The 15170-nt window shown below is 46.0% G+C and overlaps 2 protein-coding genes across 6 annotated transcripts in view; one reads left to right on the forward strand and one right to left on the reverse strand.

The window, feature by feature from the left end:
- Nucleotides 1–15170, forward strand: part of WNK1 (WNK lysine deficient protein kinase 1) — a 1566458-nt gene that overhangs the window by 1271040 nt on the left and 280248 nt on the right. The gene's annotated exons all lie outside the window — the stretch shown is intronic.
- On the reverse strand, nucleotides 9095–13427 carry LOC147733952 (uncharacterized). Its single transcript, XM_086953572.1, has 2 exons — nucleotides 12188–13427; nucleotides 9095–9117 (listed from the first exon to the last, which is right to left on the reverse strand). Exons 1-2 carry the CDS (start codon nucleotides 13425–13427, stop codon nucleotides 9095–9097), a joined length of 1263 nt encoding a protein of 420 aa, XP_086809698.1.

Consider the following 15170-nt stretch of genomic DNA (forward strand, 5'->3'; position numbering starts at 1 on the left):
TTCCGTCTTTTCGGCAAGGTAGACCGGCGCCGGCACCATCTCTGCAGTAGGCACACACCGGAGGGGGGATGGCGACTCCATAGGGCGGAGGGAGAACATTGAAGGCGAAAAGAGATACTGCTCGCAATAAGGAGCTCGCACGATGTGAGAGCCCCCGGCTGTACAGCAATGCGGGAGGTAGGCGCTTCAAAATGGATACCGCTCTGACCGCTGGCAGCATGACAAAGGAGATATCGCCAGCCCGGATCCAACCACACAGGCATCTTCTCCGTCGCTAAGAGGGCTCCGCCGAGCCGCCCATTCCACAGCCGGCAACATTTCCCCAGATGCCGGTCCTGCCCCAGGTCGTATCACCGTACGTGATCAGCGGTGTCGGTGGTCGGGCCAGAGTGCATGGGCAAAGTCCAAAGTCGGCAAACTCTATAAATCCTCGACCAAAAAAGCCGGCGGGGACATCGGAGGAATGCGGATAAGTGTCAGCGCATTCGTGATTATATTTGTTCGCGCCGTAGGCAGGATTAAAGATCAGGATGGCATGTATTCAGCAGACGGGCTGCGGAGCCGGGAGCTCAGACGTCTTGTCCCTCAACTAACTCTTTTGATTTCTAAAGTTCAAGCTGATAAAGAAAATCAGTTAATATCCTGCACGTGTGCTCAATTGATTGATAAAATCTCTAATCTGCCATCAATTGTTGGTTCTATGGTCCACGAAGTAAAATTATTATCCGGTAGGGAAGATGGGAGGACTGAAGAATTAAGAAATACTGGAACTATAGAAAAAAATCCTCTGGTCCTTGTACCTTGAGAGACATCTCACTCCCCTAAATTAATGATAAATTAGGAGGCAAATACGAGCAGCTCAACAGTAACTTTGGCCACTGAAGAAACAAGAGTACCTGAAGTTTTAACAAAAAGGGCGAGAAAAAGATTGAGAAAAGCTCACAACAAGGCAGCCCGGGATAAAAAAATTGTTACCGGCGTAGTAAACAATAGCGGCCCATTAAACTTGAATTCTGGTCCAGTATCTCTCTACCCAATTTTTAGACCTTCGATTGCACCTCAAGTCAATAAAAAGGTTATGCCATGCAGTAAAGCCGGAAGTGAAGGGTCAAAGGAAGAGCCTATTCTTAATGTGGGGCCTAAAAACCAGATTCTGCCAATCTGAGAGAACCGGGTAGGGCAAGAAAATCCAATGCAGATCTAAACTCTTATCAGTTTAACGAAAACTTTTCCCAGAATGAGATTATCCCAGTTCAAGAATTAATAGGGTCCAATAATAATAAACACACTATTTAAAAGAAATAGGGTCAGTCTGGTCTAGAAATGATGGAGTGGTCTCAAAAGGAGAGCAATATATGGCCAATGACAAAATTGTAAACCCTTCCCTTACACATAAGGATCAAATTAGTCAGGGAGCACAGCTCTGTGTACAAGACCAGAAGCTGTCTCATGGAAAATTAGTAAATCCCTCCCCTTTCCATCCTAACAAGAATGAACAGGTTGAGGATTCTAGTATTCTGGCTCAACCCAAGTCAGAGCAACCTGATAGTTTAAATCGCCCGGATAACCCCATGCTGGTGACTGCTGGGAATATGGATCGATCTGATTCAGGGCCTAGGAGTAATACTAATCGATCCGGTCCAGGGCTTAGGAGTAATATTGAATCCCTCAAACTGCAAGATAATTCTCTGTTGGTGTCTGCCGGGAATATGGATCAGCGCTTAGGAGTAATACTGATCGATCCGGTGAAGGGCCTAGGAGTAATATTGAATCCCCCAAACTGCAGGTTTAAAATCGAAAAGTGGCTTTCTGCCCCCAATACTAGACCTGCGGTTCACATATTATTTTGAACAGAGGGAACATTTTGAAATTACTAAAAGCAACTCCTGATCTTAAGGATGTTGCAACTGAGGACCTGGACTCTGTAGAGTTTAAATTAGAGGGTGATAATAGGGAGATAACCATCACGACGTGGTTAAAGGATGATATTGTAAAGAAAATATTAGCAAACTCTAACAACTTTTAAAGTTGGGGAATTAAAGTATGGAGACTCCACGGTCTGCAATATCCGACCCCACTAATACCCATATTGAAGAAGGAGACTCCAAAACAAACCGATGTTAATCAAATTAGAGTATTGAAAGGCGCTTCAGGTCCATCTTCAGCTGTAAATAGGCTAGGTGGCATTAAAATCAAAAGCTGTCAGCCAGGTTCACGAGTGTGTGAGAAACTAAAAGAGATTCATGCGGCAGCGGATGATTGGAGTTGGCTCCCGGCTATTCTATCTGAAAAAATACAGCAAAGATTGATTGATGCTGGGGTACTTCGTTCAATGCACCGACAGCAGTCAGAATTTGCTCTTCGAATACTAATGGTTTTAACACACTTGTAGAAGATGTAAATGTTGTAGGTTTTTTTAAATTGTTTGATTTGTTACTTTTGCAATAAAAGTGGAATCTGATCAGCACTCCGCTGATCGGCTATATCCAATATTTGAATGCAGCATGCAGGGACGCTGCATATGGTCGACCTAGTGGGGGACTCTCAATTTATGTTTCTTTAAGTCTTAATGTTGAACATTATGAAATAGACCTCCAAGTTAAATGGATTCAATGTGTTAAATTAATAGCCAGTCAATCGTTAATCATTTTAAATGTTTATTTAAGTTCGAAAAAAAAGGTGCGATCACTCCAACTTACCCAGTTATAGGAAATGGTGAAAGTGCTATATTATGATCATAGGGATGCTCAGATGATTATTTCGTGAGATTTTAACACATCTTTTATCGTAAAAAAAGCAGGCAACCCATTCAGGTCTTTTATCCCATGGTCTAATTGTGAATTTATTAAATAGAATCGAACGATGTTATATGATAGAGAGCCATTTTCAACATTTAATAAAGCTGACTGTCTTTCTATAATTGACTATACGATATTGTCAGATAAACTCTCAGAACAAGTTCAAAGTTATGAGATTGTGCCAAGGATGGAGAGCGACCATAATCCGCAAGTTATTGCGATCAATTTATCCTTCGAGTATTTACCAGAGACTAAAATTTTGGGAACGGCCCGGTCACTTTTAATTTAAAAATGTTAATTTGGAATGAGAAAACAGAGATAGATATCATTGACTTTCTCTCTCTTCTAATCCTTGATGCGCAGGTCAAATACTCTGACGAAACTCCAATGATTGCCCCATGGCCCACCTTATGCGGCTCCCTATTGAATAAATTTCCCAATAGGGAACATCTGGGTGTGTAATTTTGAATCCTAGGAACCCAGGCTGGTTTTCCCAACACTTATTATATATGAAACGGTCTCTTAACAAAACAATAAGATTAGTGTACAAAAAAGCAAAGGGATCTTCCTACTTTTTAACGTCGCTTAAAATTAGAAAACTAAAGAGGGGTTATAAGAATGAAATCTGGAGGGCTAAGCAATTGTATTATGAAGTGACCTGGGCCAAACTCCATTTCGCATGTAAGTCTAAGAATCTAAGAATGTTTTGGATTAGTATGCCCCATTTATGACCACCTACTTAAAGTCATAAAAGCCAAACTTATCCCCTCCCTGGACTATGGGTCCATTATTTTTAAGGGTAGAGACGTAAAAGTATTGGAGGCCATAGTTGCAAGGACATATAAATCAGTATTTAGGATTCCTAGGCAGATTTCACGTGCCAATTTAAGATTGGAATTTGGCTTACGACAACAGCTCTTGGTCCGTAAAGCTGCATTTGTTCAAACATTATTGGCATTATCTCGAGCCGAGGAGGGCACGTTGGCCAATATGTGTTGGATCGAGATTTCAACTAGCGAATATTCTAGAAGCTGGCAGGGTTATTTAGCGAGTGTCTCCTAAAATTCAAATGTCCCAAACTGGAAGACGAAACAAGGAGTTAAATGGTTTATGAAAAATTAATTAATTCAACCGTTGCCTTGCTGTCAGAAGTGTTGGATAAATATGAGTTGGGGTGAAAAAAAACTTTTTCACCATTGCCAATTGCTTCGACAAAATGATGATCCAACCCTATTTACTTTTTCATCAAAAACCCTTAATTAAGAACAAATTCATGTTATTAAAGGTTTGGAATTCATCCAACCAAAGATGGAACCCCCAAATGGAAGTCCAAATGGGCATCAAATATTTGTCGGCTATGTGGGCAATATGATGAAACCTTGCTGCATATGGTAACACTATGCCCAAAAATGATGAAGGAACGGAAAACAATTTTAAAACCTATTTTTATAGAAATGGGAATTAGGACATGTAGATCGGCATTAATATTTTGCTTAAGTGGTGTCAACGTCCATATAATACACCAATTTGTAAAATTTATGCTTACAGTGGAAATGAAATTATGTAAGGTTGACACCCAAAGTATATGTTAAATTTGTTACGGATGTGAAATGAGGATGCTGCTGTTTTTTAGGTTATGATGAATTATTTTAATGGCTCTTTTTAATGTATTAATTGTTTGCTTTTAGAGTACTACTTTTTAGATAATGTTCTATTTATTATGGTAATTATTTTTATTGAACGATATACGTGCACTTTATCCCTGAAAAATGCCAAGCCCTACAGTCTATTTTAAAAATGAAATAATAATTTTAAATTATCTCTTTTTGGAAAAAGTTAATTGATTGTGGTCAACATTATGCATTGTATCCTGGAATATTTAATCTGGTAATGTGTTGTCTTTGTATTTCTGTTCTTTGTTGTAATGGTTTTAATTAATCAACAAATAAATAAATAAATCAATACTGATTGGATCTCTAATACAACAGAAGGATGGTTAGCAACATATCCTGAAACTGCAGTGCATATTCGTTTTGAACAGTACACAACAGCCAAGAATGGAAGGTGATTTGCTTCCTAGTCTGAAGAAAATGTAAACTCTTCCCAAATCCTTCTCCTCAGATTTCCTAACCGTGGAACAGTTCATAGTCAGTACAGTCAGAAGAAAATTTAAATTCTTCCAAAATCCTTCTCCTCAGATTTCAGAACAGTGGAACAGTTCATACAGTCATTCATTTGTTTTCTTTTTACTGAGATTGCGAAGGTGCCTTCCTAAAGGCTGTCAGTGTTTGAGCATCTCGTCTCATTGAAAGTTAGCAAGGTTATTAATTCCTCTTGTACTGGTGACAAGAATTATGTTCAACTCTAACAGAACACTACTTCCTCAGTGTGCCTTGCTTCTATGCTGATTTTGTTAGAACGTTTTTGTTTCTGAACTCACCATATTAGGGTTCTAAAGTATGTTCTTTGTCCTAGTTTTTCTCCCTCTGCTTGGACACCAAACACTACGTTTTTTCTAAAGTCAGATATATATATATCATCTTCTGCTATTCAGGTTTCATCGTGAGGGACAAAAGTAACACTGTGCAAAGAAATTCCATACAGGACATTTGTTTGCTGCCCAATATGCTAAATCAGCAGACACTAATTCTATGGTTAAAAACCACAGAAACGTTTAACATTTCCAGTATCCTCTCATGAGGATCATCGAGTAGGAATCCCTCCAGAGGCCTTTCTCATATCAGCATGTAGGAGAAATGAACCTAGCGGAAACACTGATGACAGACTTTACCAATCTACTCCATCCTTTAGGAAGAACAGGGATTATTTATTTTGGCATCTGATGGAATCATAACATATCAGGTGGGACTTCATTCCTGAGAGGTAATCTTTCTTCAGAAGTCGTCTTGTACAATCTTTATTGTCTGTAAAGATATTTCTTGAGATTGCTGTTAAGATTCCTGGTTTTAAGCACCCCTTATTTGTGCCATTGTGGGACTCTTGGGCCAGATGTACGTACAACTGGTCACAATTTGCTGCCATTGTTTTTGCAACCAGTGTGGTAATTTGCAAAGCCACAGATTCGTAATGGGTCACAATTCAACCTACCTCATGAATATTAATGAGGTAGGTTGCAAATTGTGACTCACTAGGAATTGTGGCCATCAAAGGGATGGTGGCCTGCTGAGTTCAAGTCCTGGGGACATTAATCTACCTACAGACATACCTGCTGACGATTGAGGTCCAGGAGGAGAATTCCAGGCACACGCGAGGCGCTGACAAGGCGGATTAACGGTCGGCTATACAGGAGCTTAGTCACCGCTCCCTCCAAACGCGCCCCGCCACCACGGGACTTCATTTCCCGGCTGGCTCTGCGGCGGCGCGTTCCCTGACGCGCAACACGCGCCAGGAGGGGCTTGTTAAGGAGCAAGCCCTCGGGGGAGCGGGGGGGACATTAATCTACCTACAGACATACCTGCTGACGATTGAGGTCCAGGAGGAGAATTCCAGGCACACGCGAGGCGCTGACCAGGCGGATTAACGGCCGGCTATACAGGAGCTTAGTCACCGCTCCCTCCAGACGCGCCCTGCCACCACGGGACTTCATTTCCCGGCTGGCTCTGCGGCGGCGCGTTCCCTGACGCGCAACACGTGCCAGGAGGGGCTTGTTAAGGAGCAAGCCCTCAGCGTCGCGGGACGCGAGCGGGACGCCCGGGGCAAAGGGCGGGCCCTCTGTGGCCCTCAGAGGCCCGAGAAGGCCAGGCGAGGCCACCCCCCTGTCGTCCACTGCTTGGTATCAATAAGGTATCGCACAAAAGTTGTCTATATCTCATCGCATTGCTGTTATTTGCCCATCGTTCCTGACCCCTACCCTGTTACACCGCTCATCCATCCTGCCTATTCGCTATAGCCTGTAGGCAACATGGGGAAGAAACGGGCACCTGTCGCTACTGAGTCACTCAACACCATGGACTCCTATGTCATACAAAAGGTCAGTAAGATCAATAATGAGAGAAGGCAATCCTTAGGCTTGAGCCAATCCCCAGTTCTAGCACCAGAAAGCCCGTCCTCAAGCGCACCAATCACAGTGACGTCGGATATACTGCTAGAGACTCCCTCAATAAGTAGTTCAGATCTTATTCCACAAGATCATGTCAGCGAGGAAGAAGACTCTGACGTTTTAGTAGATTTGTCTGTTAACACTGGTCTTGACTCTAATCACCGGATAGTTACAGTGGAAGATGCTTTATCACCGGAGCAGCCCGCACCAAGGGCTGTGAGATCTTGCAGAAAATCTCAGTCAAAGCGGGGGGGGAAACAACAAGGTAGGAAAAAGCTGGCCATGCCACCCCCAAGACGTAATGTGAAAAATGTGGAGTTTGACGTTGAAGAGGAGTCAAGACGCATTATTGATGATGATCTATTTAATCGGATACAAGAAATGATTGACATTAAGATCAGGACAATCATTAAGCCTTTGATCGGGAAACTGGATAAATTAACATCAGAGGTCAAAAAGGTGGGTGGAGTCCATAGCAAGTTGGTCGAAGAGGTAGAGAATTTATCCTCCCTTGTTACAAAATTGGTGCCCACAGATGCGGAGGTCATATCAACTGTGAACGCATCACAGACCACCCTACATGAGCAGCCACTACCATCTCCATTAATATCGGCACCCAGACAGGAAGCAGCAGTAGGAGTCTTTCCCACCACAACAACCGCCGCTACAGCAGGATCAAAACAAGAGGATGACTCAGCTCAATTCATTCTGGAAGCCTCCCCGGTAGTGCTTGTACTAGCAAATGTCCCTGTTTTATCACAAGATAAAATAGAATCTGAACAGGGTCTGAAAGATAAAGCGCTACATTGGCTCACTACCAATATGCATATGGCACGGAAAGGGCTGGATAGTTTAGCAGGGGATATTGTCATGACCAGGAGGGTACCCTGAATTGGGAATAAGCCCAAAAGATTTAAGGGGGACTGCGTAATCATAAACTTTGCTAATGCGGATGTCCTCCCAAACATTCTGACCAATATCTTCCCACCCCAACGTCGTAGCGGTTCCATAATCCCCCTCACCCTAAAATTTTTCTTTAGCGAGACCCAGCTTGCCACTTTCTTTAACACCCCTAAAGCCAAGAGAGCTACCAATGCCACCAGTTGGGAAGGGGGTACTAGACCTCGATACCCTAACGACTGTTTCCAGCCCATGCCTAACTTTGAGACTGGAAGATTTATCTACCCGCAAGAGCTAAATATTAGGCCTGCTATGCCATATGATCCAGTTACAAATGGATGGGGTCCTGGCTTCCTGAGTCATGATTTTATTGGCCGGAGAAATAGATTTGTGCCACGGATGAGAAACGACCAGTTCTTGTTTCACCCAAACACGCCACAACCAATGTGGAATACGTCAGTTATAGGTCAAGGTCAGGTAGCTACTCCCTTTGATTGGGGAGGCGGAATGAGGAATAGGTACGGCCCTCTGTCCGACCTAAACAACTGCGATTGACTGCAGCTTGGAACTGACTCAGAATGTGAGGCTAGAAACATGCCATCATTAAATACTGAATCAAAAATGAGTGGGAACTCGCACAGCGTGGATAGACTGAATTTGTGCTGGTGATGGATTGTAGCGTGCAACCGGGTTGAAACACTGTCTGGCCAAGCAGTGTTTGCGCAGAGCTAGAAAATTCGAGGGTCCCCCTACTGGGAGGGGAACAATCCGATGCACAGCATATGGACCGTAGTCTTATTCCATAAACATATAGATCGAAAAGTCTAAATGAATGATTTCAAGATTTTTAATCTTCACGTAGTGAATATTCTTGCATATTCATGTTCAATGTGATAATACAAGCCAAAAGCGTGTCACTACAAAGTCTATAACTCGACCATTGTAATCCTCAAAAAAAGATCCCGATGCATTTCGGGCAGAAGCCCTTTCTCAAGGGATGAAAAATTGTCTAGCAGACGCGACAAAGAATTTTCAATTCTATTAAGGACACGGAGGCGAGGATTATGCTTCTCTTCACTTTACTGACATAAACAGCAGCCAATAAAAACTTTAAACTGGCATGACCCCGGAAGGACAACCCCCTCCAACAGTATGCACCAATCACTATCAAGTCCAATGTATAACTGTCCATGTTTATCAATACGACCTCCTCTTTCTTTGCGACACATCATCAGTCCAACAAGACCGGAGGCCAACGTGGCAACCATCGCATCCATCGTCGAGGAAGGCACCTCCTGCACCACGTCACAGATTTCCAGAGCATAGACTGTTCACCTCATGTCTGCTTGTGCTGATCTCCTGAAACAAGAACATAAGTCGTAATGGCCATTCCCAAACTTGGAAATACAACAAGCCAATAACAATCATTCGGGTGGGTACAAGAATTCATCAACCATACAATATTGCATGAAATACAATCCTGCAAGCCCGGGTGGGATAATCCTCGCCTCCGTGTCCTTAATAGAATTGAAAATTCTTTGTCGCGTCTGCTAGACAATTTTTCATTCTATGTCAGTCCACGGAGGCTCAGATTATGCTAGTTTAAAGTTTATCCACCACCACCGAGGCCACATCCACAATAGGCTTATGATAAAACACTTTAAAGGTGGAATCAGAAGACCAATCTGCCGCAGTCATGATATCTTGAAGCCGAGAGCCGGCACCAAAGGATTTTGAGGCCATAGCCCCTCTCACAGAATGAGCCCCAAATTTAGAGGTATCAATACCCGCCAGGCCCAACAACCAGGTAACCCACCTGGCCAGAGTTGCACTGGTGACTGGGCGGAAAGGTTTCTGTAATGAAATCAACAGTTGACCAAAACCAGTTCTAAATTCTCTAGTACAATCCTCATATACCTTCAAACATTTGACTACACACAATTTACTGTGATGAGGAAATGCAGGATATGCAATACATTTTGTATGAGTTTTTGTACGCCTAGAGATCGTAAAAGAAACTCCTGTGGGAGTGAATACTCTACCTGATAAATCCAAGGCCCGAATATCCGACACTCGCCTGCATGAGACCAAGCAGAGGAGAAGTGTAAGTTTAGCCGAGAGCTGTTTGCGAGACAGACCCTCATTAGCCGGCCAGGCCGCCAAAAAACGTAGGACCACTGACACGTCCCAGAGTTCAGTATACCTGGGTTGAGGGGGCTTCACTAAGCTGACTCCCCTGACTACTCTGCACACCAAAGGGTGTTCCCCAACGGGCTTACCGTCAACATGCGGGTGCCCCGCGGAGATCGCCGATCGGAAGTTATTCACTGTTCGATAAGCCAGACCAGACCGCGCCAGTTCCGATAAGAAATTCGCTATGACAGTAATATCGGATCCCATCGGATCCCCCTGCCGTTCGTTACACCAACCAACCCATCGTCTCCAAGCTGACTCATATCGCTTGTGGGTGGAAGGTGCCCATGCCTGAGATAAGAAAAAGAGAGTGTCCTGTGAAACTCCCGGCATTTGCCAACGTCGCCGGAAAGTCTCCACGCCATGAGGGACAACTGATTCTGAAGGACCAACGGGTGGGGAAGACCCACCGGGTCCGTGAGAAGATCCGGGAACGACGAAATTTGCACTGGCGCTGCACAGGTGAGACTCATTGCCACCGGGAACCACGCTTGTGCTTTCCAGCACGGTGAGACCAAGACCAATTCCGCTTTCTGCCTCCGAACCTGAGCCAGAACTCTCGGGATCATGATAAATGGAGGAAACGCATACAGAATGCCCGTCGTCCACGATTGAAGGAAGGCGTCCGAGCTGATCGCCAAGGGATCCGGGCGCCAGCTGTAAAACTGGGGAAGTTGCCTGTTGAGCCGAGAGGCAAAAAGGTCTACCACACACGGACCCCATTTGTGGTTCAATGCCCCGAAGATCCGAGGGTGCAGTCTCCAATCGCTCGCATCTCTCAAGTATCGAGAGTTCCAATCCGCCGTCACGTTGGCAGACCCCGGAATATATTCCGCCGTCACCGAGATTTGATGGGCCAGGCAATAATGCCAGAAATCCTTCGCTACCTCCGCCAGGAGGCGAGACCTGGTCCCTCCTGGCGATTTATGTATCGCACCGCGGACACATTGTCCATGCGTAGGAGAATGCAGCATGACACTTTCTGAGAGGACAGAGTGCGAATCGCAAAGGAACCCGCCAGAAGTTCCAGGCAATTGATGTGGAGATTCAGCTCGTCGCTGGACCATCGACCTCCCGTCTCCACCGAGCCGCAACGGGCTCCCCAGCCCCAGCGGCTGGCATCCGACTCTATCACCACCTCCGGGGTGGCCGCGAAAATGGCTCTGCCATTCCACGCATCCATATGCTCTAACCACCAGTTCATCTCCGTACGAGCCTCTGGCGAAAGGGAAACTTGTTGAGCGTAAGTCAGACCTTTGCGCAAGTGCAATGCCTTCAAACGCTGCAAGGCCCTGTAATGTAAAGGGCCCGGAAATATCGCCTGGATAGATGACGCTAGAAGTCCGACCAGACGCGCCAAAATCCTCAAGGAGATTGTCGCAGAGGCAAGCGCTCTCCTCAACTCCTTCCTGATAGCCACTCTCTTCTTGAGGGGTAAGAGTAGTTGAGCTTTCACCGAGTCGACCTGGAAACCCAGGAATTCCATCACCTGAGAAGGTTGCAAGATGGACTTCTGCAAGTTCAGAAGGAAACCCAAGTCCTGAAGAAGTTGAATCGTCCAGGACAGATGGAGTGACACCATCTCCGGCGACCGACCTAAAATCAGTATGTCGTCGAGGTAAATGATGAGGCGAACGCCCCGTTCCCTCAAGTTCTGTACCACGGGTCTCATCAACTTGGTGAAACACCATGGGGCGGATGACAGTCCAAAGGGCATAGCCGAAAACTCGAACCACTGGTCGCGCCACTGAAACTGTAGAAAACGCCGGTGAGGGGGGTAAATGGACACTGCCAGGTAGGCGTCTTTTAAGTCCAGGCGTACCATCCAATCTTGCTCTAGGAGGATGTCGCGCAGCAGGTGTATACCTTCCATTTTGAAGTGTCGATACACCACCCAGCCGTTGAATTCCCTGAGGTTCAACACTAGCGGATACCCTTGGTCCTTTTTGGGGACCACGAAGACAGTGCTCACGAAGCCCAGGTCGTGTGGAACGGTTTCCACAATCGCGCCCTTCTGGAGTAAGGAGCATATCTCTACGTCGATGAAACTCTGCTCTGTCTGGGAAAAATGCAGGGCATTCGGCCTCCGCCGTTGGCTCGGGGAGGCATAGAACTCTATGTGAAATCCCTGTACTGTCTGCAACACCCAAGGGTCGCTCGTGAGCGTGCGCCACCTGTGGAGAAAAAGAGACAGTCTGCCTCCCACCATATGTTCTGACGGACACAAAAGTCGTACCTGAGTAGGAGTTGTCTCCAGAACCATTCTGCTGGCCACGATAGGATCCTCTCTGTCCTTTGCCCCTGCCTCCTCTATCGCGGGAGGGGTAGAAGTTGGAGCGTCTGTTGCCTCTGCCTCTCTGATCTGCTCCACGTGAGGTCTGTGCATAACCTCGGCCGGACCCTCGACCTCGTGGGCGTCCGGCCCTATCAAAAACACCAGTGTGGAAAACCTTCTTGATATTAGATTGCGCCCGGTCCAGCGCGGAGAAGGTGGCAACGTACTTGCCCATTTCTCTAACGAATTTGTCTCCAAAAAGCATACCATTGGCGAGCGAACCAGGTTCGGAAGGGGCCATTTCCGCCAGCTGGGAGTCGATTCTCATAAGAAAGGAGCGTCTTCGCTCCGTAGACAGGGCCACATTTGCGTTCCCTAAAAAGCACATGGCACGTTGTGCCCATTCAAGGATCTCCGACACATCCAGTGGCACCTTCCTATCCTTTGCCTTGACAGCTGCGTCCAGAATCTTTGTGAGGGGTCCAGCTACGTCCAACATTTTGTCCTGACACCCTCGCCAGGCCCTATCTAATCCCTTTTTCGGATCTTTCGCAAACTTTCTCATAAAGGCCGCCATTGTGGGGTCCAAGTCCGGCGTATCCGCCACCTTTCCCGTCAAGGATGGCCTGGGACATTCAGATCTGAGCGTGGCCCTGACACTACTGTCGAAACCCTGACGTAGGTTATTACCCACATAGTGTGCCACCTCCGGGCACGGCACCCATTCCGTGGACCTAGGGTGCACAATGTTGTTTGGATCAAACAGGAGGTTCTTCGGCGCCTGACTATCGTCAGCCTTATAGGCGGTGTGTTTTACCTTCTTCGATTTCTTCCTGGACGTCACCGAGTCCACCTCAGAATCAGAAGTGACAGGCGGGGACGGGGACGAGTCCCCAGACGTGTCCATTACCATCGAGCCATGATCCTTCATAACATTCCTGGCCATCTGTGCTAACACCTGGGCCGAGGCTTGAGGAGAGGTATCACTCTGCCGGGCTGACTTAAACTTCCTCTTGCCATATTTCTGAAGGGTGTGAGTAAAAGGCTTGAGAGCCTTGATCAATGCCTTATTGACTGACCCTTGGACATGGGTATCCAGGGCCTCAACCAAATTTTCCTCCAATTGTTCTTCTTGTGGCTCGTACTCTTCGTACTCATTATATCCTGCCCATTGGTTATCCTCCTCGGCGTAGTACGCCATAGCTTTAAAGCAGGGAGGTGTGGAGGAACTTCAACAGGGGGGAGCAGCCCAGGGGTGCCTCAAATACACACACACACACACTGTAGTCCGAAAGAATCACCACTCTGAGGCTGAGATTGAGGTGGAAGGAGACCCCTTTGTGCACACAAAGCTCCCCTAGAGCAAGGCTCTAATCCGGACACGCTCCGGTAGGCGTTCTGTGAGACCAGGATTTATGCAGCCTTGAAAGACGCGCGATGTGCGAGGAGCCGGTATCACTGAAAATGAAAGTCGGCTCCTCGCGCATGCGCGCCGCGTGTGGGGGCCGAACTCGACTGCCTCCTGAGCGCGAGAGACTCGCGTCTGTCTCCTCCTGCTCCACCGCCCCCTACCGAGCGAACCACGCGCACTGCCGACTCGCGCCTAAACAAACACAACAAACGCGCGGCAAATCCCTCAACGGGCAATTAAGCAACGGGAAAAAAGGACCGGCAAGGAAGCCGAAGCCTAAGCACACATCGGCAACAGGATATAAACGTGTGGGGACTAAGACCATAACGTATGAAAACACATCAATAAATGCGAAGGCATAAAGAACACATTAGGCATAATAAAGTCAAGGGCACGATCACGCGCCGGTAAGAACCACCGCCCTTAAACAATTAACCACCAATAAGTAGAAAACGTAAAGGGCACTTAACTCGCTGCTGCAGCAGCAAAGAAAGAGGAGGTCGTATTGATAAACATGGACAGTTATACATTGGACTTGATAGTGATTGGTGCATACTGTTGGAGGGGGTTGTCCTTCCGGGGTCATGCCAGTTTAAAGTTTTTATTGGCTGCTGTTTATGTCAGTAAAGTGAAGAGAAGCATAATCTGAGCCTCCGTGGACTGACATAGAATTGCTCTACAAAGAAAACAAACATAACCAGAATAAATCTACTATAGGACGCTGAATAAATACAATCGAATGGGCTCATGCATTAGCCGAATCTTAAGTGGCTATACAGATGGTGTCGAAAACTGAAACAATGTGCCGGATTGCGAAGAAACTACTAGGTGATGTGACGTTATCCCAAGTTGTGCATACGCGAAAGAGCGTGATTGGAAAACAAACAGTGACAAAAAGCGGTGGAAATAGAGAGTCAACAACGGTACCAAACAAAGGTTAGAATGCGGAAGACGCGAGCGTGTCAATGTGCACGGGAGAATTCTCCCAAGTTTACTTACATGATTGGGTTTACAAGGTGCCTCGCGGCATGCCAGCGGGGTAGTGATACAGTGAATGCGGGGTCTCACGGGAGTATACCGAAAACAATAAACACAAACGAGGGCACAGTGCATAGGGTTAGTAGACAGAAAGGAAGGACCAAGGTGTAAGGTCAAAGTGAAAAAACTCAATCGCCATATTGGAAGTGTCAAGAACACAGTGCAACTAGGGAGATGGTATAAAACAGAAATAACAGATGATATGTACAATGACAGTAATGTGAAAATTTTATAAATAGCAAAGGAATTCAATTCGATCGTTCAGCCCGTTGGGCGCCATCGTGGAAAGGAAACGGATCCAAAAATGTTCACGCTTTAGCAAAGTGTTCTTGTTGTTATAGGTTACTGGTACTTGTTCCAGAATCTGGAATTTAAGTTGGGCCACAGTATGTCTGAATTCAGCAAAGTGAGAAGCAACAGTAGATTTAAGATTGTTGGTGCGGATGTTACTTTTATGCTCTAAAATCCTGGTGCGGATTTTTCTTTCAGTGTGCC

The sequence above is a fragment of the Lissotriton vulgaris genome, chromosome 1_2, assembly GCF_964263255.1.
Source record: "Lissotriton vulgaris chromosome 1_2, aLisVul1.2, whole genome shotgun sequence".
Classification (NCBI taxonomy): domain Eukaryota; kingdom Metazoa; phylum Chordata; class Amphibia; order Caudata; family Salamandridae; genus Lissotriton; species Lissotriton vulgaris.

What these genes read in the sequence shown, in the direction of transcription:
- LOC147733952 (XM_086953572.1), bottom strand. Translation starts at nt 13,427, where the DNA reads ATGGCGTACTACGCCGAGGAGGATAACCAATGGGCAGGATATAATGAG. An exon ending in TGGAGACAACTCCTACTCAG is followed by an intron (nt 9,118 to 12,187) that starts GTACGACTTTTG and finishes TTCTTGTTTCAG; the next exon opens with GAGATCAGCACAAGCAGACA.